Source organism: Epinephelus fuscoguttatus, linkage group LG19 (assembly GCF_011397635.1).
Source record: "Epinephelus fuscoguttatus linkage group LG19, E.fuscoguttatus.final_Chr_v1".
NCBI lineage: Eukaryota > Metazoa > Chordata > Actinopteri > Perciformes > Serranidae > Epinephelus > Epinephelus fuscoguttatus.
In genome coordinates this window covers 38760337-38787764 of record NC_064770.1, presented here as the reverse complement: position 1 = coordinate 38787764, position 27428 = coordinate 38760337, and the positions used below count along the sequence as shown (strand labels likewise).

At 41.9% G+C, this 27428-nt stretch overlaps 1 protein-coding gene across 2 annotated transcripts; it reads left to right on the top strand.

Moving 5' to 3' along the window:
* Nucleotides 1–269: 269 nt before the first annotated feature.
* On the top strand, nt 270–26612 carry zgc:158403 (tetratricopeptide repeat protein 39A). Of its 2 annotated transcripts, XM_049561081.1 has the most exons (18): nt 270–551; nt 3497–3601; nt 4080–4211; nt 4549–4607; nt 6575–6642; nt 6827–6891; nt 8930–9029; nt 9113–9178; nt 9258–9366; nt 9454–9521; nt 13592–13651; nt 13921–14082; nt 16682–16773; nt 17967–18087; nt 18196–18307; nt 18424–18538; nt 23444–23560; nt 26216–26612. In XM_049561081.1, the coding sequence occupies exons 1-18, from the start codon at nt 517–519 to the stop codon at nt 26322–26324; spliced, it is 1695 nt and encodes a 564-aa protein (XP_049417038.1). In that variant the 5' UTR covers nt 270–516; the 3' UTR covers nt 26325–26612. The 2 variants fall into 2 exon arrangements, with proteins under 2 accessions (XP_049417038.1, XP_049417039.1); XM_049561082.1 differs by lacking the exons at nt 270–551; nt 3497–3601; nt 4080–4211 and having other exon boundaries at nt 4568–4607; nt 6580–6642.
* Nucleotides 26613–27428: the final 816 nt, after the last annotated feature.

Below are 27428 nucleotides of genomic sequence, written 5' to 3'. Positions count from 1 at the left end.
TGCAAACTGTTTCACCGCTGCCGGCTGCAACCCTCTGGCTTAATACTGGACACATTCTAAAAACGGTTCTTCCCATCAGTCACTAACACACCAACACATGAAAACAGCGTCCAGGTTGAGAAACACTGAAGGGTCCCTTTAATGTGAAATGTTTCCTCTTTAGAAAAGTTGGAGCGGTCCACCATCACAGTCAAACAGGCCCTTTAAAAAGGTGATGTACCTGTCAACACCTGATCCTGTGACCGTGCTGTTTAATGTGTGCGTGGCAGTGATGTCACAGAGGAGGAGTCACACGCGCCTCTCTGTCGGATCCTCTCAGATGAACGCATGCCTTTACCTCGGAGCGCTTTACGTCAGTTTGAGCAGGAACAGGAAAATCTACGCTGACTGCAGAGCAGCCGGTGGAGTTTGGGGTCCTGGTGACAAAGTGTGAAGCGGTGGATGCATCTTGATTTTCTGTGTGTGTCACCGAGCTGCTAACAGGTGGTGTTAGGGCATTCTGCCCGGAGAGACAACATGTCCAATGGGAAAGACACAAGTGCTGCAGAGAAGTGAGTACAGCTCAAGTTTGTCCCGAAGTGTGTGTGAAGCCTGGTGGCTGTTGCTGCTCTGTCTGGATCCGCCGGCCTGATTCTGATCAGATTAAATCAACCTGCACAGGAAACTCTGATATTAATAATAATTCATCCTGTGCTGCACCAGGAAGCAAAAGATTCAGTCCTCCTTTCTTTGTTCTCTGCCAGCGTTCATCATTATTATTATTATTATGTACAGACAGCAGGAGCCTGACAAACCAAACAGCTGATAGCTTACTGAGAACATCATCTTTAAAGTTACAGTATTTTAATGTTGAGGACAAAACGCAGCTGTTGTCATGGGCGGATTATGAGACAGTGATTCCCTGGGCACAGACATGCAAAAGGCCCCACCACCTCTCCTACACTGGGGCAAGACACACAGACCTTGTGGTTGTTTTGTGTCTCTCTGTAGTAGTTTTGTGTCTCTATCTACCTGTTTTGTGTCTCATTGTAGTTGTTTTTTGTCTCTATAGTCTTTTGTGTCTATTTGTAGTTGTTTTGTGTCTCTGTAGTCTTTTCTGTCTCTCCGTAGTAGTTTTGTGTCTCTATGTAGTTGTTGTGTGCCTCTTTGTAGTTGTTTTGTGTCTCTGTAGTCTTTTTTGTCTTTTTGAAGCAGTTTTGTGTCTCTTTGTGGTTGTTGTGTCTTTTGTAGTTGTATTATGTCTCTGCAGTTTTTGTGTGTCTCTTTGTGGCTGTTTTGTGTCTCTGTGTACTTGTTTTGTGTCTATTTGTAGTAGTTTTGTGTCTATTTGTAGTTGTTTTGTGTCTCTGTAGTCTTTTCTGTCTCTCCGTAGTAGTTTTGTGTCTCTATGTAGTTGTTGTGTGTCTCATTGTAGTAGTTTTGTGTCTCTGTAGTCTTTTTTGTCTCTTTGAAGCAGTTTTGTGTCTCTTTGTGGTTGTGTCTTTTGTACTTGTATTGTGTCTCTGCAGTTTTTGTGTGTCTCATTGTAGTTGTTTTGTGTCTCTGTAGTCTTTTGTGTCTCTCCATAGTAGTTTTGTGTCTCTATGTAGTTGTTGTGTGTCTCATTGTAGTTGTTTTGTGTCTCTGTAGTCTTTTTTGTCTCTTTGAAGCAGTTTTGTGTCTCTTTGTGGTTGTTGTGTCTTTTGTAGTTGTATTATGTCTCTGCAGTTTTTGTGTGTCTCTTTGTGGTTGTTTTGTGTCTCTGTAGTCTTTTGTGTCTCTCCATAGTAGTTTTGTGTCTCTTCAAAGTACTTTTGTGTCTATTTGTAGTAGTTTTGTGTCTCGTTGTAGTCGTTTTGTGTCTATTTGTAGTCGTTATGTGCCTCTTTGTAGTAGTTTTGTGACTCTTTGTAGTTGTTTTGTGTCTCTGTCGTCTTTTGTGTCTATTTGTAGTAGTTTTGTGTCTCTATGTACTTGTTGTGTGTCTATTTGTAGTAGTTTTGTGTCTCTATGTACTTGTTTTTTTGTCTCTGTAGTCTTTTGTGTCTCTCCGTAGTAGTTTTGTGTCTCTATGTAGTTGGTGTGTGCCTCTTTGTAGTTGTTTTGTGTCTCTGTAGTCTTTTTTGTCTCTTTGAAGCAGTTTTGTGTCTCTATGTAGTTGTTGTGTGCCTCTTTGTAGTTGTTTTGTGTCTCTATGTAGCTGTTTTGTGTCTCTATAGTCTTTTGTGTCTCTTTGAAGCAGTTTTGTGTCTATTTGTAGTTGTTTTGTGTCTCTGTAGTCTTTTGTGTCTCTTTGAAGCAGTTTTGTGTCTCTATGTAGTTGGTGTGTGCCTCTTTGTAGTTTTGTGTCTCTGTAGTCTTTTGTGTCTCTCCGTAGTAGTTTTGTGTCTCTATGTAGTTGTTGTGTGCCTCTTTGTAGTTGTTTTGTGTCTCTGTAGTCTTTTTTGTCTCTTTGAAGCAGTTTTGTGTCTCTTTGTGGTCGTTGTGTCTTTTGTACTTGTATTATGTCTCTGCAGTTTTTGTGTGTCTCTTTGTGGTTGTTTTGTGTCTCTGTAATCTTTTGTGTCTCTCCATAGTAGTTTTGTGTCTCTTCAAAGTACTTTTGTGTCTATTTGTAGTAGTTTTGTGTCTCTCTGTGGTTGTTGTGTCTTTTGTACTTGTATTGTGTCTCTGCAGTTTTTGTGTGTCTCTTTGTGGTTGTTTTGTGTCTCTGTAATCTTTTGTGTCTCTCCATAGTAGTTTTGTGTCTCTTCAAAGTACTTTTGTGTCTATTTGTAGTAGTTTTGTGTCTCGTTGTAGTCGTTTTGTGTCTATTTGTAGTCGTTGTGTGCCTCTTTGAAGCAGTTTTGTGTCTCTTTGTAGTAGTTTTACGCCTCTTTGTTTTTTGTGTCTCTAGTCTTTTTTTGTCTCTTCAAAGTAGTCTTGTGCCTCTTTGTGTTTTTTGTGTCTCTGTCATATTTTTTGTCTCTTTGTAGTAGTTTTGTGCCCCTTTGTGGTTGTTTTTGTGTCTCCTTGTTGTAGTGTTGAGTGTTTTTGAAGTTAGTTTGTGTCCGTCCACAGTTCCTTTGTGGTCTCTTTTTGCCTCTGTGGTCATTTTCAGTCTCTTCCTGGTCAGCATGTATTACTTTGAGTCATATTTTGCAGGTGAAGGTTGGGGGCGTTCCCCTGGGCCTGGGCCTGGGCCCAGTAGTCCTGGTTAGTAATCCTTCAATTGGTGCTGCAGCGTATTGTGTGATGATGCTCTGATTGCATCTTGTGTTTAGTGAAATGAACTTCAGGCAAACCTTAATGCATGTATCTCAGAGGCTGTGAACCTCTGACCTGACCACACATGGACTCATGTATGTTTATCAGTGTGCACCCTGCTGCTGCTGCTGCTGCTGCTGCTGCTGCTGCTGCTGCTGCTGCTGCTGCTGCTGCTGGTGACTTCCCCTTTTCCCCCACGACACACAGCTGTGCCTCTGCTCTGTGCCTTTGCTGTGGGCATGTTTTAACCATGCATGTGTTTGTGCTGCAGCTCCTCACAGATGACCCTGAAAGAGAGCCTGGATGAGTGTATGGAGGCCTTGGATCTCTTCCTTAACAACCACTTCAGTGAGAGCCTGGAGAGGCTGCGGCCAAGGTAACAGAATAATCCATGAGTCACGTTTGGCTCCTCAGAGGTTTGAACCAGCTGCTGCTGCCTGAGGTCGTAGTGCTCTGTGGTTTTAGCACATTCTTGGTGGCGTGTTTCAGGATGATCTCAGCAGTATTGGGTCTCAGGTGATGTTGATAAACTTCTGTGTAAAGTGCTTCTTGTCAGCTGAGACACCAGGGTGGCTCTGGTAGGTTTCAGTTCTCCAGGATATGAGGTGTTTGCTGAAGCTGACGCCCAAGGTCTGACTGATTCAACAGCCAACAGAATGGCAGCCCTGCAAAATAAACACTGTGCACAAGACAGACTGGGACGGCAGAGGAGATAGGACGAATAAAGAGAGCCAGATATTTACTCTTATCTTTTCTCAGCAGGAAAATGTGCAGGTCATACAGGAGCTGTCCTCTGTTTGCTCACAGTGTGAAGTGTATGATGTTGATCCTGCCACTCTGTGTTTCCCATGCAGAGTGAATGAGAGTATGTACCACGCTCTTATCTACGCCACAGTGCTGGAAATGCAGGCCATGATGACTTTTCAGCCTGATGACATCAGCAACGCAGGAAATACCATGAAGAGTGCCCAGGAGGTGTGCCAGAGGTCAGGAGGTCTCGTCAGTGTGGATTATTTTTAAACTGATTTTACTCATTTCATAGACTGGAGTCAAAAAAAAGTCGCCACCCCCTTCAAAACACTTTGTTCTGTGAGTTGCTGCCAGCTCCTCCTCTGCAGCCTGTGAGCCAAATTTACATGAGTGCATTTACATGGCCAGTTTCTGAGCGTCAGTTTGACTGTGTTTGCATGAGAGAAGCTTCACAGCGGCTGCTGAGATACTGACTTTGAACCCGTCTAATTACTGGATGAATGCTGGTGTGGTTAGCGGGAGTAGTGACACAGTTTATTCTGCTGACACTGAAATGTTGTTTGGTGTTTTCAGGTATCGACGGAAGTCTCCAGGTTTGACTAACAAGTCAGTGGGAGAGTCACTCACTGAAGGTAAAAGGCTTTAATGTCTCGCTTCTTTTTAAAGGAAGGTGCTGCAGGGGCGCATCATGAGACAACAGGGCCCTGGGCACAGACATGTAAAGGAAACAGAACCAAACTTTTAGCTTCTAAAATGATCAGTTGATTTACGCTGCTTTTCCTTGTGAGTAAATACACACAGCGTTTCTACTAATATGGATGCACTTTGTGTTTCTGTAGTAATCGTGACAATATTGAATAAACTTTAATCTCATTAATAAGCGATGATAAGGTAACATGTTACACTGAGGTACACTGACCAGTCCAGCACCTTTGGAACCAGCAGTAAGCCTTCAGACATGGTACCTAGACCCTCAGTCTGTTCAGACAGTCCTCTTAAATGTGGGCAGGGTTGTTGTCACTCACTGCTCCGTCCAGCACTCACTGTATTTCCTCCTTTATCAGTCTGCACCTGGTTTATCGTCCACAGAACGAGGCTGCACGCCCACATTTTCACAACAAAACAGAACAGGCTGCAGTGAGAGTCTCTCTCCATGGGATATTTCAAAATAGCAGCTTTGTGCATTTAGTCCTTCTCAGGCAAGCTCAGGGGTTTAGTGTTGCTGTAGCCCACAGGAAGTGAGGATTAGAATATATGACCTTCACATAATCCGCTCCAAATGAATCTATATTTTTAAAGTCATTACTAAAAGTGTGTGTCATATAAAAACTAAAGTGATGGTCAAAGTTGTCACAGTGAAATTTAAGGTGTGCTGATGGATTCACGTCATCAACTCATGCATTGAGTAACATTACAAGTTAACGTTCCACCTTAAAAGTTGCCGGCAGTCGGCCCAGTGAATGAAGTTATTTTTTTCTCTTTCATTTTATAGTTGTAGTTTACTGATGTATGAACAGAGGTTACATAAAACCAGAGTGAGCGTCCTCTACTGACCAATCAGACTGCAGGGTTTCTAGCTCCACCTTTTAGTACCAGATCTGTGTGCTAGGTACCCCAACAGAGGGGGGACCAAACATGGGGACACTAAGGAACGCTTCTGTTGGGACCATCCACAACTTTTTAAATGAAAAACTCTGAACTGAACTGCTTGGTGGAAACGAAGGCTTTAAAGTTCTTCTTTTTTTGGTCAAATGAAAATGGCAACAGGTCGGCCAATTAATTATTTCACCCACCTGCTGTGCCTGCGCGTGCACATGTGTGTGTTAAATAAAAAAATATATGGCAACCCTACATTCTTGTAACATGATGCCATGTTGTGAACCGAATTAAAAGTAAATATGCTCAGACAGAGATCATGAGTGTGTCTCAAATCACATACTTCTGCTAGTACACTTCAGTGTAGTACACTGTGGGCACTACATACTTCTTTCATGGGTAGTAGTGTTGTCTCAGATCGCACACTGCTGTTTTGACAACAGCTTTTTTTTTTAACCACCTCATCTTCTTCTTCTTCTTTTCAACGGCGAATTGCAAACGGATGGTGCAGCATTATCGCCACCATTTGACCTACTGGCTTCTATTCGACAACACTATCAGTCCATAGTACAAAAACCATGTCTAACTTACATCTGTATAACGCGGCAGTGTTCACTGTAGCCAGTTGAGGCTCCTTGTTGTCTCCAGCCACCATGACAAAAGTCTGCGATGTCACTTCTGCTGTGTCACAAAGACGCCGGCTGTTGAGCGTGAGAGGTGTCCGTCATTCCACACTCAACTTTTGGACTGTTTTGAGTGCGCCAGTAGTTCACTGCATTTACCTGTACTATGCAGTGTGAACAGTGCTTAGTACAGAAATGCGTGATTTGAGACACGAAGCACGAGTACAGCGGGAGGCTTTAACAAAACAAGGACAGATGATGCAGCTGTGCCTTTGAAATGTGTGGTAGGTTAACCCTGCAGTCACATCTGGGGCTGTGTTTTATGCTTCATTGTTTGTTGACCCCGATTGTTTTCTGTGTTCATGGGTGTGTTTCTGCAGTGCAGCTTCATGCTGAAGTGTGTTACGCAGAGTGCCAACTCCAAAGAGCTGCTCTCACCTTCCTACAGGTGCACTTATCTGCTTTTTAAAACCCAGAAATGAACAGTACATTATTAAGGTTTTTGTATAAGAATGTCCTGTGAATAAACGGCATGAAAGCTAATCCATTTATGGCATCTTATCTTTGTGGAATGAAATGTAATTGAAGCACCTCAGTTTGCATTCATCCCTCTTTTTCTGTATTTGTTGCAGGATGAGAACATGGTGAGTTTTATCAAAGGAGGGATCAAAGTACGAAACAGTTATTTAATTTACAAGTAAGTAATGAACACTGGGTTTATATTCAGTGAATGTCAGTGTTGTTTCACGTTAAAGAGTTCATTTATCTGACTGTTTAGCGTCGGTGTTGTAAAAAGTATTTGTTAGCTTATTATTACAGGTGCACTCCAACGATTTTACAAACAAAGTTCAGTTTATGCCGGCCTCACATCAAAGACGTTTCAAGCTGTTTCACTGTAAAGACAAATTTCCAATGAGAAAATCATGAGTTTTGCTCCTGTGAGTCAGTCGGAGTTGTCTGAAGTTTTTTCTCGTCTTGATGTTCCGATAAATTCAAACACGTTTAATATTATCCTACGTTTTTAGTCTCGGCTCATGTAAATACTGAAGTTCAACAACGTGAGCATTGTCAACAAGCAATAGCCAAACAGGAAGCAGCAAACCAGGTAGACGGTGAACATGGAGGTGACTCGGAGGAGGTGCAAGAACAAGAAGTCTTGGTTCTCTTGTTCTGTGGAAAAGAGGAGAAACTGGTGGAGTTGTGGAGTGAACAAGAGTCAGTGTTTAATTTGTATCTGGTCCACCAACCTGCTGGTATTTTAGTGAGAAATCTTAATTTTTGAAACAGTAGCACAGTCTCCTCACACTGAAACAGCTCCGCTAACCAAAGGAGGCTGGCAGCAAGTCGAGGCGACAAAATCCAAAATGTAAAGTTTGCTCACGAACACAGTTTATCTGTAGGGATTATATTGATGCTGAATTGACAAGAATACTGTCGACATGTGACGCCTTTTATCTTGTGTATCATGTTGTTAAACCGCCCCTACACCCTCTCCCTACCCACCTCCACGTTCACATGGAGCATTCGCCACATTGAACGTCGTCCCAGACTAACTAGTGAGGAGTGTGAGTGAGTTATAAAACCCTCCAACAGCGAGCCTGCGCAACACTGTATTGTGTTCATCATGGAGGACGCTCCGTATAAATAAAGTTCCACGTGACTACCCTGAGGAATGTGAACTGCTCAAACTGAGATAGACATTAAATATTGTCATACAGACGCTACATAGTGTTTAGGATCAAATCTACACCTCTCTAGTCTCTATAAAACTGCAGTCGTGTTTATTTTACAGTAAACTGTTGTAAAAACGAGCAGCTTACAAACGTCTAAAAAAGTAAAATACAAGAAATGGGATATGTTTTACACCCTTTTATGTATCATTTATTTATGTGTTTATTTATTGATTTACTTATTTATCGATTCATTTATTTATTTTAAGGGCAGAAGGAAAATTTACGCTGCCAAAATTCTGGTAAACAGCAGCAAATACATATAAGGAGCATAAATGGGAGTCATTTTACTTGTCTCCGTGGTAACCAAAGACAAAGACAGCTCCTTTTTTCTGCCACAGAGAGTGAAGTTTGTCCCAAAGCTTAGCGCTGTGTTTACACTGTACACGTTCAGCTTTGAAGGCGACTACAAACAGAGTGACGCTCCGAGACGGCATGGGAGTGAGTAGGGTCCGGTTTGGGAAAGGCCCCCGTTACAGTCTGTAAATATTGACCCTGCAAGATCCCCAGTCTGTAAAATCTCCTGTGTGTGACTAAAAACTTGTTGTCATTATTTGCTTTACTTTATTTACTTTATTTACATTATTTACATGAGTTGTGTAATATCTAGTGTCGTTTTGGAGGGAAGTCTATGCACAAAGATAGTAACCCTGGTGATGTCATAGTGATGTCATCAGGGCTATCCCAGTTTGGTTTGAGTGACTCGATGTAGAAACAGACGGCCTCAGGTAACAGCAGAGAGTGTGGATCGTCAGGCAGAGAGGTTCTAAGAGAGATGCTTTGTGTTGCATTATGGGAAATGTAGGCTTCAGTGTTTTCAGAGCAAAGTCAGAGTATCTCTGCTTTTGTTGCACAGATTTTCTGTATCTGAACCACAGAGAAACACAACGTTAAATCGCTGTTGTGCCCCTTTATTTTTCATTTGTTGCACAGTCACACACTGAACATGATGAAGTTTTTACACTGAGCTGTGCTGTTAAACATAATTTGCCTTTTGTCATCCAGAGATCTGCATTCCTTCATAAAATCTCACAGCTGTCTCAAAGGGCCGAGCCACGTCCACTTAGAGGGAGGAATATCGTTTGGAATAGGAGCGTTTAATCTGGTACGTGACAGAGGAACCTTTAAACGCCGTCAGCTGACTGTGTGTTTGTACCGTGCAGTTCATCAGGTCTTCTTTATCCACAGACGCTCTCTCTGTTTCCTCCACGGATACTCAAAGTGTTGGAGTTTGCAGGCTTCTCTGGAGACAAGGTGTGACACACAGATTTCCTCCGTTCAGCACTGACTCGTTAACTCATTCATGAACTCATGTGATGTGTTGTTGTTTCAGGAGTATGGTCTGTCTCTGCTGCACGACGGTGCGACGGGGATGAATCTGCGCTCCATGCTGTGCGCCCTGCTGCTGCTCTGCTACTACACCTTTCTCACGTTCATACTAGGTAGTGCTGTGCACCGTCCACACATGACGACGTGTCACTGACGGATTCTGTTCAGTTTATCACATCAGATCTGCTCTGTCCTCTCAGGAACAGGTGAGGGGGAAGTGGTTGAGGCTGAGAGGCTGCTGAAACCTTTCCGGCTCCGCTACCCACGGGTGAGTGCTCAATAAATCACTTCTAGGGAGAAACCTGGGGACTTTCTGTCGGTAGTGACGGGGTTAACTAGGGTTGCAAATTTTAAGCACTTTCCTCAATCAGTTATTGGTAAAATTAATCATGAAATAAAAAAAAAAAAAACATTAAAAATTTAATTATACCAAAGGATAACAAGTGCAATAACAATATGTCCCTGTGACCTTTGGGAGAGAAAACAAAGGTCACAGGGACATACTGCACTCGTCAATTAATCATTATTATCCCTAGTGCTGACCCTTACGTGTATGGGGTGCCGTTTGTAAAGTGTCTCATGCTGAAAATAACATCAACATTTTGCCACATTTAGCTTCAAACAATGTTTAAAAAAGTATTGTGATTTTTTTAACGTCACCTTTTACCACATTTACAGCAATATTTGTTAACTTAGAAATATATTAAATAGTTAAATCTAAATATTAAATGTGGCACCTAAATGTTAAATGTTAAATCTAAATATTAAATCTAAATCTAAATGCTAAATCTAAATCTAAATATAAATGTTAAATCTAAATATTAAACATAAATATAAATGTTAAATCTAAATGCTAAATATAAATATAAATAGTAAAAGGTGACGTTAAAAAATTCACAATACTTTTTTAAACATTGTTTGAAGCTAAATGTGGCAAAATGTTGATGTTTTTTTTAACGTGAGACACTTTACAAACGGCACCCCATATACGTGTGCTTTTCAGCTGCAGATGTGGCTTCACTGACTCTCTTCACTGATCTGTAACAAATGTGTTTTTCAGAGAAACTAGTCGTCACAAAAACATTTTTTAGCTTTGAATATAAGAAGCAGATTTGGTTTTGGGCTGCGGTCAGAGGCATGATGTTTAGGGTTGTCTGTCCGTCCATCCATCGCTTTGTCTGTCTCATTTTCATGAGCGGAATATCTCAAGAACGCACTGAGGGAATTCCTTTGAATTTGGCACAAACGTCCACTTGGACTCAAAGAGGAACTTTTGTGTCGCATCAAAGTAATTTTTTGTTTTGTTTTATTTCTCTTTGTGGTTGTTTTTATCTTTTTGTAGTTATGGTGTGCCTCTCTGCTAGAGATGCACCGATCCAGCTTTTTCAGTTTCGATCCCGATGCTGTGGCTTTGAGTATCAGCCGATACCCGATACCGATCCGATACCATGGTTGACCTACCTTTACACGTAAAACAGAAAAGACTAGAGGCATCAGGCATTGATGACTACACAGTTCTTTTCTAAGATAAAATGAAACAAGATGAAACAGATTAATTCATTGATGAACTATTTATTTTTAACAAAAATAAACAATTGTGCAACAGCAGTTGAAATAGTGTGAAATACCTCCACACAGCAGATTCTCTCCTTCGCTCCATGACGTATGACGTAGCTCACGTCGCAATAGATGTAAAGGGAAAGGATCACCTCAGGTATAGGTTGCATTTTCCGATACCCGATCCATCTATTTTGATGATATCGGGGTCGATATTCGATCCAGATATCGGATCGGTGCATCCCTACTCTTGCATCTCTTCATGGTCACGTTCAGTCTCTTCCTGGGCAGTACATGTTCATTTTAGTGACATTTTGCAGGTGAAGATCGGGGGCCCATGACACGTTAGGCCCCTGGGCACAGACATGCCAAAGCCCCACCGCCTCTCCAACACTGGAGCGAGACTCAGACTTTGTGGTTGTTTTACCTCTTTTTTGTTGTTTTGTGTCTCTTTGTCGTCATTGTGCGCCTCATCGTAGTCGCCTGTTTTGGTGGTTTCATTTCTCTTTGTGGTAACTTTGTCCTTTTTGGTCATTTTTTATGGTTGTTTTGCCTCTTTTTTTTATGCCTCCATGTCGACAAAAGCTGTGGCCAGAGGCATGATGTTTTCAGGTTGTCCGTCTCATTCTCATGAACGTGATATCTCAAGAACACGTAGAGAAATCTTCATCTAAATCAGCACAAACGTCCACTTGGACTCAAGAATGAACTGATTTTAATGTGCTGGTCAGTGGAATGATGGTCAAAGTAATTTTGTGTCTCTTTGTGGCCATGTTCGGTCTCTTCCAGGGCAGTGCGTGCTAATAGTGACATTTTGCAGGTGAAGATCAGACGGGCAGTGACACATTGGGCCAAAAGCCCCACCGCCTCTCCAACACTGGAGCGAGACACACAGACTTTGTGGTTGTTTCGTGTCTCTTTGTCGTAACTTTGCGCCTCATTGTAGTGTTTTTGTGGGTTTGTTTCTCTTTGTGTTAACTTTTTAACCTGGACATCCAGATGCCCCGCCCCTAGCAAATTCAAATTTGCTCTGCACGGGGATCTGACCCCGACGAGCAGAGCCCGCTGAATCTCCATCGGATCAATCAGATCAGTCTATCTGACAGAGGCGGGCTCTGTGCGGGCGTAACATGATGAGGACAGCGCTGCGCCGTAGGAGTTGAACAGTAAACAGCCAAGATGGCAGCTGCTGAAGGACCGCGTCCATTCAGTTTAGCTTTGGAAGAAACGCTAAGCCAACTACACTTATCTTTCTCCTTGAGAGAGGAACAGAAGACTGCCCGAGAAGCCTTCGCTTCCAGGAAGGACGTTTTTGCCGTTTTGCCGACGGGATACAGCAAAAGCAGAATATATCAGTTAGCCCCACTGGTCAGCAAACACACGGGGCTTAGTGCAATGAATACGTCACCTTGTTTTTTTACTCTGATTGGCTATCGTGCTATCCAATTGCATGCGGCGGCATTTAATATGCCTCAGTTAGTACCACCTCTTGGGTAGGAAGGGTGTATCGGTGAGGGCCAGACTCAAAATCTTTCTAGATTTGAGTCTGGATTTGGCCTTCTTGGTCTTTTTGTGTCTCTTTGTGGTGGATTTGCCTCTGTTTTTTAATACCTCCAGAGGCATTTTGTTTTCGGGTTGTCCGTTCCATTCTTGTGAACGAGATATCTCAAAAACACCTTGAGGAAAAAAAAATTTCTAGGAGGGAAAGATTAAACTTCTGGAGGAATACAATCATAGAAAGAACAAACTACAAAGTAAACACCAGAAAACAGAAAACGACTGTAGGAAGAAGCAACGAAAATGCCGCTGCAGTTAAGACAGAGTCAGAGGGACCTTAAGGTTTTTTTACCTTGCTTTGGTTGCTAAGGGCTTTTGTGCAGCCATGGAGGGATTCCTTAAGTATAAGACAGGTGTGTGTTGTTAGATCATTTCCAGTGTGTGCTAGATGGTTGTTTGAAAGTGTTCCTGCTTTGGTTAATAACACACAACATTTTCTACACATTACTGTTTTTATTCTTGATGTCGTGTATCCGTCATTTATGGCAGATTTTATTGTTGTTCATCTTTTCATCTTCATTTTTACTGTTTTTATTGCTGTTTATAATTCTTGATAAACTTATTTGTGTTTATGGCCTTTTTATGATTTCATTGCGATTGCTGTCGTATATTTTTATCCCTTTAGCTCATTAAATATGAACTCAAGGCTTTGCTTTCAAGAGTTTAATGCTCAGTTAGTTTTCCCTGAATAAACAATGTCCTCAGTTCCTCTTTGAAACTTTTCTCTGTCATCACGTCATTGGTCTTTTTATCGTTGTATTTAATCCCCTTCACTGCGTCTCACTGTGCGTCAGCTTCTCCTCTCTGATCCCTCCTTCCACTCTTTCTCTCGTCTTTCTATCGTCCCGTCACACACACCCTGATTACTTTGATCTGGCACTCACTCCACCTTCCTCTCACACAGTCCCTCCTGCTCCCTGAATCCTTACACTGACTCTCCTTCCTTTTACCTGCGCTCACACACACCTCTGTGCTATCGCTCCACCTGACTCACATTCTTGTAAATCCATAATCCCTGTCTCCGCTCCACCTTTTACCTACACGCCTGCCCATCCCAGAGAACAAACTCAGAGCTCTGACACAGTGTGTACCAAACCAGAATGGAAATGTCTTGGTTAAACACAGCCAAGAGTGATTGCTATACGACAGGTCTCCTGACAGACAGAGGAGTGTTTAACACGGTATATTAACATGTCACACTGACTGCTGGTTTCCTCTGTGCAGGGAGCGATATTCCTCTTCTTTGCAGGCAGGACTGAAGAGATCAAGGGGAACATTGACGAGGTGTGTTTAGTTACATGACTTTAAACTACAGCTGTTAATCTTTTATTTCCTGCACATTTAATATTTTAATAGAACATTTTCCCCACAAACTGTGAGTCACTGTAAGTGATAGTGGAGCTTCATGGGAGCGACTGAAGCATCAATCACTTTTGGTGATATTGATACTGTGTTTTTGCCCCTGAGCTACCAGCGCCCAGCGTTAATGTTTAATACACAACATACTTCCAATGTTTCATGTTTCATGTGATGTAATGTCATTGTGCTACCAGGCGGTGGCGCTCTTCGAAGACGGCTGCAAGGCGCAGCAGGCGTGGAAGCAGTTCCACCACATGTGCTACTGGGAGCTGATGTGGTGCTTCACCTACAAGCGAGCGTGGAAGATGGCGTACTTCTACGCAGACCTGCTGAGCCAGGAGAGCCGCTGGTCCAAGGTACAGAGCACGAGACGGGACGGAGGAGAGCAGAAGAGATGAAGTTTATTTATTTATTTATTTATTTATTTATTTATTTATTTATTTAACAGTGTCAGTGCACGGCTACTGAGCTGCACCAGAGTTAGCTGTAAGCTAATTTTCATCTGTAGTCCCTGGACACGAAACAGAAAATGATTTCTCTGCTAAAAGACACTGTTATATAAAAAACACAGTTACAAAACATATTTATGACACAATGGCTTCAACAGCAACCGCAAGACAACACGACATCAAGTCGTAACAACAATAACAACAGCAACTATAAAACCAGAAAGTTTCGCTAGAAATCTTGACGGGTGCCTGCTGCTGTCACTGAGTCCTATTAACAGCAGTAGCTGAGTCACTGAAACGTACTGCCTACTGCAGGTACTACAGACTACATGTACGACAGTTACTGAGCAGATTCCATTCACACATTTTTGCGATCAGCACAAATTTTCCTACGTTTTGATGTATAACTGTACCCTGGAAATCCAGAGTTCACGCGAGAGCACAATTTGAATTTGCTCAGCGAGTCACTCTGGCAATCAGTAATGATGCTCATTACCCATGCCGTTGGAGCCGAGCTGCACCAATCACATCGGTGTATCTGATATAGGCGGGCCAGAGGCGAGCTAAACAGATGACGACAGCGCTGCGATGACGAAGTCCGGAATCAGTCAGTAAACATTGCAAGATGGCTACGGATGAACACCAGTTGTTTGAAACAGCTTGGCCGCTACAATGAACGAGTTAGACTTGGCTTTTTCTCTAAAAGAGGAACAGAAGACGGCGCTCGAGTCTTTCCTTTGCAAGAAGGACGTTTTTGCTGTTTTGCCGACCGGATACAGCAAGAGTCTAATCTACCAGTTAGCTCCGCTGGTAGCTAAGCTCTGGATACGTCACCCTGTGTATTGTTCTGATTGGTCGTAGTGTTATCCAATTGCGTGCAGTGATATTTACAAATCGAAATCAAATCAACTTTATTTATATGGCACTTTTCATACAACAGTAACACAAAGTGCCTCACAGAGGTTAAAAACAACAAAGATCCAAACAGAAAACAAAAAGAAAAGAGAAAACCCTCCCACCCAACAAAAAGCTATTTAGCTCATAAAATTGAGTTAGTAGCTCGGTAAGAATGACCTAAAACAGAGACATAAAATGCATCAAAACTAAAACCTATAGGCTAACTAAAATAACAAAAGATAAAGGTTAAATGAGATAAGAAGGTAAAAAGAGGAAGGGTAAGAATATAAAAAATAAATAAAAAATAGATAATAGATGGAATCTATTAAAATGAAATCGGTTATGAGAAATTTAAAGTAGATAAATAAAGAGATCAGTTAAAAGCCTGATTAAAAAGATGAGTCTTGAGCCTCTTTTTAAAAACATCAACAGTCTCTGCAGCTCTTAGGTTCTCCGGCAGGCTGTTCCACAATCGGGGGCCATAATGCCGCCTCCCCGTGTGTTTTAGTCCTAACTTGTGGTATGGTTAAAAGGCCGGTGCCGGAGGACCTCAGGGTTCGCGAGGGTTGATATGGTAAAAGCAGGTCAGATAAATAAGAAGGCCCAAGACCGTTAAGACATTTAAAAACTAATAAAAGAACCTTAAAATCGATCCTGAAGCGCACGGGGAGCCAATGCAGCAATTTTAAATGCATGCTTGGTGCCACCCTTCGAGTTGGGCCATTTTCATTACTCATGGCCAGACCCTAAATCTTTCTAGATTTGGGTCTGGATTTACAGGCTAGTATAATTGTGTATGTAGAGTGAAAATTGTGGCACACTCTAGCGATGATGTCACCACTCTAGCTCTCTCCCATAGACGCCCATTATAAAATCTGAAGCGTCAAAACATCATGAAATATAAACTGTGATTTCTTAAAAACTGTATGAGATATCAAAATGTCCATTTGGTCCAACAAAGTAGAGAGTCTTGTGAGCCGTTCAAATTTTGAATAATTTTTCTGCGTCAAAGTTTGGCGAATTGGTGTGGCCTCAAAGAGGAAGGATTTTACGTTGATTTCTCAACGATCTTGAATCACTTGGAATGCGAAATTTTATGTAGTTTTTTACGAATTTTGTAAAATGCTGGACGAATCTCCCGAATTTTACACAGGTTTTGATGTATTTTTTGCCGATGTGTTGGCAACGCTGCAAGACCAGTTTTTACGAAAGATTGTGAATAATAAGAATAACTGCGAGGAACAGTAACAGGTTGTGTCTGTGTTGCACAGCAGCGCCCCTAACTACAACATAAACTAAGTGTTTGAGTTCATGTGTGATGTGAACATGATTGGCTTGATTATAGCCATGATTTCATCTTAAATTTAAAACCAACAAAGCTGCTGCTCTGTCTGACCTCACCTGGTGCTGAGTTCCAATAGTTTGAAGCTCTAACAGAGACTGATCCACCAACCTCAGTCGATCTGTGCTGCGCGGCACAGTTCAACTCTGTTGGTCGTCCTAGATGTCCTCCCGTTGTCTGAGCGCAGCTGTATGAACTCTTGCTCTATAAATGTGTGCGTGGATGTTGTTAAACATCTTGAGACCTCTGTGTGTGTCTCTCTGCCAGGCCATGTATGTTTACATGAAAGCTGCTTACCTCAGCATGCTGCCTGAAGACGTGGCCCGGCCGTTTGGGGAGGACGAGGTGGAGCTGTTTAGGTAAACACACACACACACACACACACACACAGTAACAGTGTCTCTATTTATCTCAGAAACACACAGCTACTGTCCTCAGGCTCATGTTGTACTTATATGTCACCATGTGTATAAGAGATGCTGCGATTGTGAAATTTTGGGCTGATGATGTTTTTATGCCTCCGTGCTGGCGATAGCTGCAGCTAATGTCCGTCTGTCTCATTCTTTTGAACACGATGTCTCAAGAGCACCTTAAGTGAAGATTTTTTAAAGGTTGTAGGTCAAAGGTCAGTGTGACAATGTGGCATTATCAGGGAAACGACAGGGTCCTCTGACATGTTGATGGCGAACTTACTGCGTCCTTTTGTCCTGACAGCGTCCTGGTGAACATCTGTGTTTGTCACAAATGACATTTTCTATTGTCCCCAGGATGACGGGATGCTCTGCTGGTTAGTCTTCATGAAATTAATCTGACACAACAGAAAAACATCGGCCTCTGCCGTCTGTAAATGTCATCTTATTTGCTTACGGATTGATGACGGTCAACAAGGAGTAGAAGAATATCAGCCGATACCGATGTTGAGTCGATTAATTGGTGCATTCCTGCTTCATTTGGATGGAAACCTGCTGTTTCAGTCAGTGTGTTTCCATGACATCAGAGAAAATGGATTTATTGTGTCAGTCCGACTAAAACCGGACTTTTAAAATCCCTGTAAACATGAGAGTCGAATTCCCTCTGCATGTATACAGTCAATCAGAGCCAAACTGGCCGAGGCGCTCTGAGCATGCTCCACAGTTTCCGCCCCGGGCTTTGACCCGGAAGTCCAATAGCATTAAATGTGTAAGAGAAGAAGAAGCCGGTAACAACATGGAGAAATCTACATCCAGAGCCGTGACTTTTTGGACGGACCAAATGTACAGAGCTGTAAAGTTGTCCACCATGGTAGCAGTTAGCTGCTAGCTAACCGTAGCTAACTTGTTTGTCCATTGTTTGGTCTGTGACGTAATAGGTCAACAGGAAAAAGGTCCAATACTAACAAGCTGAAAGGGGGCATATCTCCACCTATCGTAGAGGAGTCGCACATACTTGGCTCAATAAATGGATTCCCCTCCCGTGCTTGTATACTGGGACAAGGACGGTAGGCCAGTTTGATGTCCTCGTCCAGCTGGGACTGTAGCTCAGATGTGTCTTTATTATTTTCCTGTGTGTTCAGACAAGTGCCGGCCTTCAAACAGAAGATAGCAGGAAAGTCTCCCCCGACTGAGAAGTTTGCTATTCGGAAAGCCAGACGCTACAAAGCTCACTGCCCGATCAGGCTCCCGGTGCCAGTGCTGGTAATGTTTCACACACACACACACACACACACACACACACACACACACACACACACACACTGTGCAGCATGACGCAGCATTCCAACAGCGTTCCCTGTGTCCTTACAGGAGATGATGTACATGTGGAACGGTTTCAGTATGATCAGCAAACGACCAGAGCTGACTGAAGGCATGATGCAGACTCTGGTGGAGGCAGAGCGCACCCTGCTGGAGTCTCCTGGTAATGACACTTCTCCCAAATCATGTTCCAGAACAAACCCCGCTCACCTGAAATATAACCGTACATAAAATAAGCTCACACCTGTCTGCTGATGACGTCCGCTCCCTCCTCCACAGACAATGAGTATTCGATGGATGACCGCTGTCTGATCCACCTGCTGAAGGGTCTGTGTTTGAAGAACCAGGGTCACCTCCAGGCTGCTGAGGAATCCTTCGGCCAAGTGTTGTCCAGGTGAGCTGCACTGGATTCATTTTCTGTCCCTGCTTAACAAACTGTTTACCTTCTGTGAGCAGAGGAACACCAGTGTGTGCACTGTGTGCTGTTTTTGACGACATGGAGAAACACACTGTCATGTGGAATTAGGACCAGAGGATCACTTAACTTTAAAACTTCCCTGTCATCCGCCCAAAAAGAATTTAAAACATAAACAGGTCCAAATTATTCTGAAAAGGCATTTTTAGTTCAGAGTTTGCATATGTCAGAATTTTAGCTGAATCTTTTCGTGACATTTAAAGGAATACCTCGTCCACAAAATGACCATTTGTGTATCAGTTATTCACCCCGTGTTACGTTGAATTCACAAACACATGATTGTTCTTCTCTCATGCCTTCATGATGAATGGAGAAACCAAAAACCAAGAAAATTCTTGATGAATTGAAGTCATAGGGGTCCACATTTAACAACAGCAAAACTACATTAAAGCATCTGTTGACAAACTCGTGCAGATTAATCAAAGAAGGGTTGCAACGATATTTTCGATACAGTTGAGATTTTCACAGTACGATAACCATCTCAGAAAATATCGTGGGTTTTTTTGTATCACAGTATTACAGAATTATTATTATAATAAATAAAAGTGACCCTTGAAGGTATGAAAACAGAGGGGTTATTTTTAGCTGAACAAATGTTTTACTACTACAGTATATAAATCTTGAAACCATTTTTTTTAAATGGAAGTTTGTGTAAAAAGTCGACCCTTTTAAAATAAATTAAGTTGAGATTCTCCGTCCAGTTACTTTTTCTCGTAGATAGTCAAATGTACACAGTGTGATAACTGTCAGCTGCAACCCTAAATCCAAGTCTCTTTTATCCAGTCAGATGCTCAATACTTCACAAACACATGCATTTTCACTGAAACGTTACTATTTACAGTAGTTTGCAATTCAACCACTTCATCCGACCATGTCGATATGCCACCCTACATGTCTTTTACAGCAGCCTTCGTTTGGTCGAGCTCGCTTCGAGCCAGTGCTGCGTTGTTTGCAAACTGCCTGGAGTTCATTCTTTAGATGGTTGAAAGAGAATTTTTCAATTCGGCTCTTCTCGCAGCAGAAATGTCCTCTTTTAAACTCGAAAGGATCTGGGACTTTAGATCTTCTGTACCATTTCTTCTGAGCCCGTATGTGGACGTGTCCAGTTCCAGTTCCAGTCAGCACTTGCACTCTGCGCCGAGGAGACGTTGGGCCTGGTGTTAGACCGTCTGCTGTACTTATATTTCAGCAGATAAGCTGCCATTACCGTGTAAAAACCGCACTGTAGCTTCGTAGGGAGCACTTGGGATATGAATGAACTTGTTTGTAGATCAGCGCTGTTTCAGTGTTGCAGGACGCCTTACTCCACTATTCACTCTTAACTTAAAGTGCAATTACACCTCTAAAAATGACTCAAGTAAAAGTGACGCCATATCTCAAAAACACCTTAAAGGGATAGTGCACCCAAAAATGAAAATTCAGCCATTATCTACTCACCCATATGCCGAGGGAGGCTCAGGTGAAGTTTTAGAGTCCTCACATCACTTGCAGAGATCCAAGGGGAGAGGAGGTAGCAACACAACTCCACCTAATGGAGGCTGACGGCGCCCCAGATTCAAACGTCCAAAAACACATAACTGAAACCACAAAATATCTCCATACACAAGCGCACACACGTGAGCGCGACACACCAGAGAGGCAGTCAGAGCTACAGGCTACAATGAGGCTAAAAACAGAGTTCAAATGAGGTTTTTCCAAACAACTTTTTATGTCGGGGCTTCAGGACACTTGGATCACTACGGACGAGCAGTATGGAGATATTTTGTGGTTTCAATGATGTGTTTTTGGACGTTTGAATCTGGGGCGCCGTCAGCCTCCATTAGGTGGAGTTGTGTTGCTACCTCCTCTCCCCTTGGATCTCTGCAAGTGATGTGAGGACTCTAAAACTTCACCTGAGCCTCCCTCGGCATATGGGTGAGTAGATAATGGCTGAATTTACATTTTTGGGTGCACTATCCCTTTAAGGGAATTTCTTCAAATTTTGCACAAATTTGGACTCAATGATGAACTCATTTGATTTTGGTGGCCAAAGGTCAATGTCACTGTGATGTTTTCTATCTCATTCTTGTGAATGCGATAAATCAAAAACACCTTTAAATTTGGCACAAATGTTCACTTGAACTCAACGATGAACTGATTATATTTTGGTCATGGTCAATATGACCTTGTATCAGTGTCATTCATGTGAATGTGATATCTCAAGAGCAGCTTTAGGGAATTTCTTTAAATTTGAAACATCCACGTCAAACATCCACTTGGACTGAAGAGTAAGTGTTTTTGGCCATGACTCCAGAATTCAAACACTGATTATTCCACAATTTCGCACAAATGTCTAACAGGATGAAATAATGAAGGTCAAAAGGTCAAAGGTCAGCTTGACTGTGACATCATCACGTTTTAACGTCATATCTCAGGAACAGAAGGGGAGACATTTGGTCAGATACTGAATTGGTGACTCTAATCTTGAAACTGTGCTGATTGTATAGATCTTCTGTGTGTGACGCATCCATGTTTTCACTGACATGGATGGAGACTGTCAGAGACACTGGACTGGTGGGCGGAGTCATACAACCACAGGGTGGACTGGTGGGCGGAGTCATACAACCACAGGGTGGACTGGTGGGCGGAGTCATACAACCGTGGGGTGGTAATTCTAGTTCCATTTTAATATTTTTAAGGTGTGTGAGCTGGTGCAGAATAATGACATTCAACACAACAGCATGACCTCAAGTGTGATGTTGCTTTCATACTACAGCTTTACAAGCGTCATTTATTAGTTAACGTAATAAGCCACAGCAGATTGTAATTTGATTGTTTATTTAGGCAAGGCGACTTTATTTATCTAACACATTTCATACCCAAAGGCAACGCAGAGTGCTTTACAGATTAGTCAGGTCAGATTCATTATAGTCCAATCACAAAGCCTCAAATGGCTGAACAAATAAAAAATTCAATTCAGTTTCAATGTCAGTTTCATTTATAAAACCCAATACCACAAATCACAGTCTGGCTCAGAGGGCTGTACAGCATACAGCATCTCTCTGTCCTTGGACCCTCACAGTGGATAAGAAAAAACTCCATCCATCCATTTTCAACTGCTTATCCGAAGCCGGGTCCCAGGAGGCGCCCAGGAGGATGCTGATCAGATGTTGAACCACCTCAGCTGACCCCTTTTGACACAAAGGAGCAGCGGCTCTACTCCGAGCTCCCTCCAGATGTCTGACTCCTCCCCCTATCTCTAAGGCCCTATCTCAAGGCTTCATTCTTTCAGTCACTACTGCCTGCACCACTGCAGATGCCTCAACAAACCATCGATCCATCTCATGCTCCGTTCTACCCTCACTAATGAACAAGACCCTGAGATACTTGAAAGGAAAAAACTCCCAAAAAGAACCTTAACTGGGGAAAAAAAAGCGGTAGAAACCTCAGGACGAGGAACTGAGGAGGGATCCTTCCTCCAGGACGGACAGACGTGTAATAGATTGAATTATTTATTGGCTCCATCAATACAAATAGTTCTGCAACTGGACTTGACTTCCTGCACACAAGCTTTGACCATTCATTATTTGACTCAGTGTTATTTGGGGAAACATGTTCATCAGTGCCATGCAAAATTTGTTACGATGACAGTTTACGTCATGAGAGCACTCTGGCACAAACTTGGAGCACTGTTTGAAACTTGCTGTTCATTATTCCGTATAGAAATAGCTTCTATGTTTTTGTGCATAGTGGCCAAGTGTTTTTTGATTGTGAGCCATATACAGAAAAATATCCGGAGTCACGGGTCAAACAATAGTAAATGCAAAGTTTTCAACCACTTACACGGCAAGAAAATCAGGTTTTCTAGACCAGAAAAGTCCAATTGCCATTGAAAATTCATTTTCTATCAAAATTACTTCGCAACCACAACTAAACAGATTAACGTTTGACATTACAGTAGTTTGTGAGCGTGTCCACGTGGTACAAAAAGTATTTGTCTTATCATCCATCTTTTCCGCCATGTTTACTGAGGTAAATATTTTTATCAACATGTAATCAATCATTGTAGATGAAGTAGTGACATCTAGTGTTCAAATTAAGAAGTGCAATGCTGGTATTAGCCTAGCTGTTTAAGATGGCTGCAGCAGGCTGTGAAATTTACATACAGTGCAGTTTATTAGAAACATGCTCAAGCCGTGCTGTAATTTATTTTTAAAAATTCATTGCAGGCCCTTTAAAAGAGGGCAGCTGGCTGTAGTTTGGCCACCTCCAGTATAGTGTCTGAAACTGAATTTACTAATGCACCAATTGATTAATCTGCCAGTTGTAACCAAGGTCTAAACAGCAAATTATTAAGGGTTTAATGAAAATGCTTTTTCCATAGTTTTGCTGTGGTTAAACGTGGACCCCAGTGACTTAAATCAATTACGAATTGACTCTGTTTTTGGATCCTTCGTTCACTGAGAGAAAAACAAAGTTTCCTCCATGAATTCAAGGTGACACGGGACGAGTAACTGAAAAAGTGTTCCTTTAAGAAAACGTCGGCTGTATTGACAATGTCATGTTTGCTTAGGAATTATGAATTCGTCTAAACTCACCCACCAAGTCACAGAGTGAATATTTACTCAGCAACCCGGGATGACATTAGCTCCTGTTGAAATCACACTGGCATTAACTGAAATGACTCGGGAGGAAGTCAGGCACATCTTGTGAGAAACATTTCGAAAGCAGGTCACCTACCTGCTCAGAAAAACAGAACTCTGGTAGAGTATCACAGGGTGTTGACTTAAGCCATGACTCAAGTGTGACAGTTAATTCTCCATCTTTGTTTGTGTGTGTGCTCAGTGAAAAGAAGATCAAGTTTGATCACTACCTGGTGCCGAACTCTCTGGTGGAGCTCAGTCTGCTCTACATAGACCAAGGCAGGAGGGACGAGGCTGTTAAACTGCTGCACAAGGCCAAGTAAGTTCCTCCTGTACAGCAGCTTCACTGGTGCATACTGTACAACAGCAGAGACACAGGCACGTCCTGCCACAGAGATCCAGGAAGATGAGTGTGTCATTGTTACGAACCCTTAAAGGCCTAGGGGAGGGGAGGTAACAATTAACACAAATAACCAATAACCAATAACCAATAATGAAGAACACGGGAGTAAACTAAAGCGACTGCAAGGCAGTGATTTTTTTACGATTGCAAAACACAAAAGAAGCTCCCAAATAAGGTGAGCCGACTAGCAACAAGAATGATTTAACAGATAATCAATAATCAATAACAAAGGCAGAAGAATAAACACTGGGACTGGGTCACTAAACACCCGAGCGCACACCACCACGCACACAGCTACGGTCTGCACCGCACACTGCCGGAAAGGCCCACTAGGCACCGGCTCCAGTTTTCCAGGGTGGTTTTAATCACACCGCTGTGATGGGCCACAGCTGCGGTAATCAGCGGAGGGAGTAGGGGGGGGGCGGTACCTGGCGAGAGAGAGAACACAAAACAACGCCAAACACAACACGGCACGTAACAGTCATTTTCATTCTCGTGTCCACAGAATATAACTCACTCAGGGGCAGTTTGACAACCTGCTGTCTATCATCAGACCACTACCACCAGTTTCTCCTCCATTGTTTACCACCTGTAAACTTGTTGTCATGACCACCACAGAAGCCCCGCCTCTCAAATCATCTGATTGGACAGTGCTGAACAGCAGAGCTCTGTGGGTTGACCTCCATCTTGTATCCGTTTGTATCTCCAAGCTAACGTCAAGTGATAACGTAAAGCTGTTTCTTTTAATTTTTGCGTTTCCAGGTTGTCCGTCGGTCCCATTCTCATTCTCATGAGCACGATATTTCAAAGACACCTTTAGGTAATTTCTGCAAATTTGGCACAAACATCCACTTTGAAAGATTTCAAGGATGCACTAATTCGAATTTGGTGGTCAGAGTTTAAGGTCACTGTGACCTCGTCCGCCACGTTGTTGTAAACGCCGTGTGTCAAGAGCATTATGAGGGAATTTTTTTCACATTTGGCACAAACGTTCACTGTGAGTCAAAGAAACTCATTATGTTGTGTTTCATGTTGCGTTACTCGCTCAAGTTTGAAAGCTAGAATATTTTGTTGACTCGCTTCATTTGCGCCAATAACTCACTGAATCTAATCAACATCCGCTGACATCATACGATCTCAGTGCTGATTGGTTACTGCAGAGAGAAACAGTCGCTAAAGTTCAGATTTTTCAACTGTCGCGAATAAGTGTATGACAAGAAATGATGCTACTTGCTCCATTCACATTGCTTAATTTGTGTATTTCGTGTAATTTGCGTCAAATGCATCGCGTCCATCGCACTGCCTAGCGGGAATTTGCATCTAATCACATCTTCACATTGACTTTACGTGTAATTTATTCACAGGAATTGTTTTATTTGCGCCAGGTGTGAACACAACATTAGAATTTGGTGGTCAAAGGTCACTGTGACCTCGTCCGATGCATTGTCGTGAACGCTGTATCTCAAGAACCCCATGGGGGAATGTTTTCAAATTTGGCACAAACATCCACTGTTACTGAAGGATGAACTCATTATGTTGTGTTGACTTGAATCGATGAAAGAACTTCCGCCAGTATGTCCTCGGCGTCATACATCCCAGGAGGATCTCAATGCTGATTAGCTATTGTGGCACAAATTGGTCGCTGAAGTTAAGATTTTTCAACTCTTGCGAATAAGCGTATGACGCGAAATAATGTTACTCATTTCATTCACACTGCTTAATTTGCATTATTTGTGTTGCATGCATCGCGCCGTCTGGCCGGAATTGGTGTCTAATCACATCTTTACGTTGACTTTACATGTAATTCATTCACATGTTTTGTTTTATTCGGGCCCTGTGTGAACACATCAGACTTTGGTGGTCAAAGGTCACTGTGACCTCGTCCGTTGCATTGTCATGAACACAGTATCTCAAGAACACCTTGAGGGAATGTCCTCAGATTTGGCACAAACGTTCACTTAAACTCATGAATGAACTGTTTGGAACTTGGGGGTGGAAAGTTCATTCAGTTCATAACACAAATATGCAATAGAATTAAATGATGACGTGATGATACAGACGATACACAAACAAGGTCACCTTCACTATGACATCATCATGTTTTAACGTCATATCTCAGGAACAGAAGGGGAGACATTTGGTCAGACACTGAATTGGTGACTAATCTTGAAACTGTGCTGAAGTTGAGCAATATTCAAACATTTTTTCATCTATATGACTTATTATATTTATTTACTGCAGTTAGAATCATTTCACCAGCAAAGTCTTTATTACAGGACTGTTTGAACAGGATTATCTCCGCAGTGTGTTGGTGGTTCTGTCTGTGTGGTTGCTCAGTGTAAAGCCACGACATGAACACTAGAGGTCGCTGTCTGCCTGTTACACAGACTGTAGATATGAAAGGCTTTATCAACCCAAACCTTACCGGCTCACTGGAGATAAAGATACTTCAAGATTATTTTCATATTAAAGGTGCTGATGACAAACACTGTATTTACTGCACACATTATTTTTCAGCCCTCTGCTTCCTGTTCTCTCCGTCTTTAACCTCCTCGCTGCTTCCATTCACAGACACGACTACAAAGAATACTCGATGGAGTCTCGCACACAGTTCAGGGTGCACGCTGCTCTGGCCAAACTCAAGGCTGACCCTGGAGACGAGGAGGACACTCACATGTAGGAGGACATTTCCAAACACTGGACTGTGTTTCCTCGACAGTCACGGCTGTTTTAGCTCGATACCCAGTGTTTTTTAACCTATATCCATTTTTACAAAGTGAGTGCTGGGTGTTTTATCACTGTGTTCACGTCCACACTGACATGTCGCTGGAGAAAAGGTCTCACCTGTTTTACAGCAGCCTGTGCTTTCCAGACGAGGGACAGTGTACATACGGTAGACGATTTATGTCATGGACACTGTTTTTATTGTTTACACTGAAAATTAAAGAACACTTCATTTTAATCAACAGCTGATTGAAAGCCACTATAAATATCTAATGTTGTGATTTATTGAAATGTATAGTGATGACTTTATTTTATCGTACTGAAGGACATGATTATTAGTTAATTAAGTAACTTTGGAATGACGTTTTAAAGTGTTCAGATGTTTACGGTATTTTACGGAGGAGGATTAGGGCCACATTAAAAAAAAAGATTTTGGAATAAAGTAACAATAATATGAGAATAAAGTTGTAGTTTTGAGAAAAAGATTGTACTATAACGAGAATAAAGTCAAAATGTATCCTACCATTTCAAGAAAAAAAATGAAATGTTACAAGAATTAAGTTGTAATTTTACAAGACAAAGTTAATATTATGTGATTAAAATCATAAATCTTCAAGGAAAAATTCGCCAGGGATTTTGTCGTCATTGTTATCATGTCACCCGATTTTCTGGCATCATTTTTTCATATATATGTTTACAAGTTAAATCTTACAATTACAATTTTTTCTCGTAAAATTCTGACTAATTCTCGTAATGACTTTTTTCGCATAATAGTTTGACTTTATTCTCATCAAATTACAACTTCATTCTCATAATATCACAACTTTTTATTTCTTGAAAATACGACTTTACTCTCACATTCTGACTTTTTCTCAAAATATGGCTGTGCTTTTTAAATTCCAACTTTATTATCGTAATACAATGTCTTTTTTCTCAAAACAGTATGCCTTTGTTCTCGTTTAATTCAAACCTTTTCTGTAAATGTCTTTAATCTCATTAAATTATGACTTTTTTCTTTAAACCGTATGACTTTATTCTCAAATTACAACTTAATTCTTGT

Excerpts from the sequence above, each read along its gene's own strand:
- zgc:158403 (XM_049561081.1), top strand. The coding sequence starts at position 517 with ATGTCCAATGGGAAAGACACAAGTGCTGCAGAGAA. Across the intron at positions 14,083-16,681 it reads AGGAGAGCCGCTGGTCCAAG|GCCATGTATGTTTACATGAA; the intron begins GTACAGAGCACG and ends TCTCTCTGCCAG. Across the intron at positions 18,088-18,195 it reads GGCTCCCGGTGCCAGTGCTG|GAGATGATGTACATGTGGAA; the intron begins GTAATGTTTCAC and ends GTGTCCTTACAG.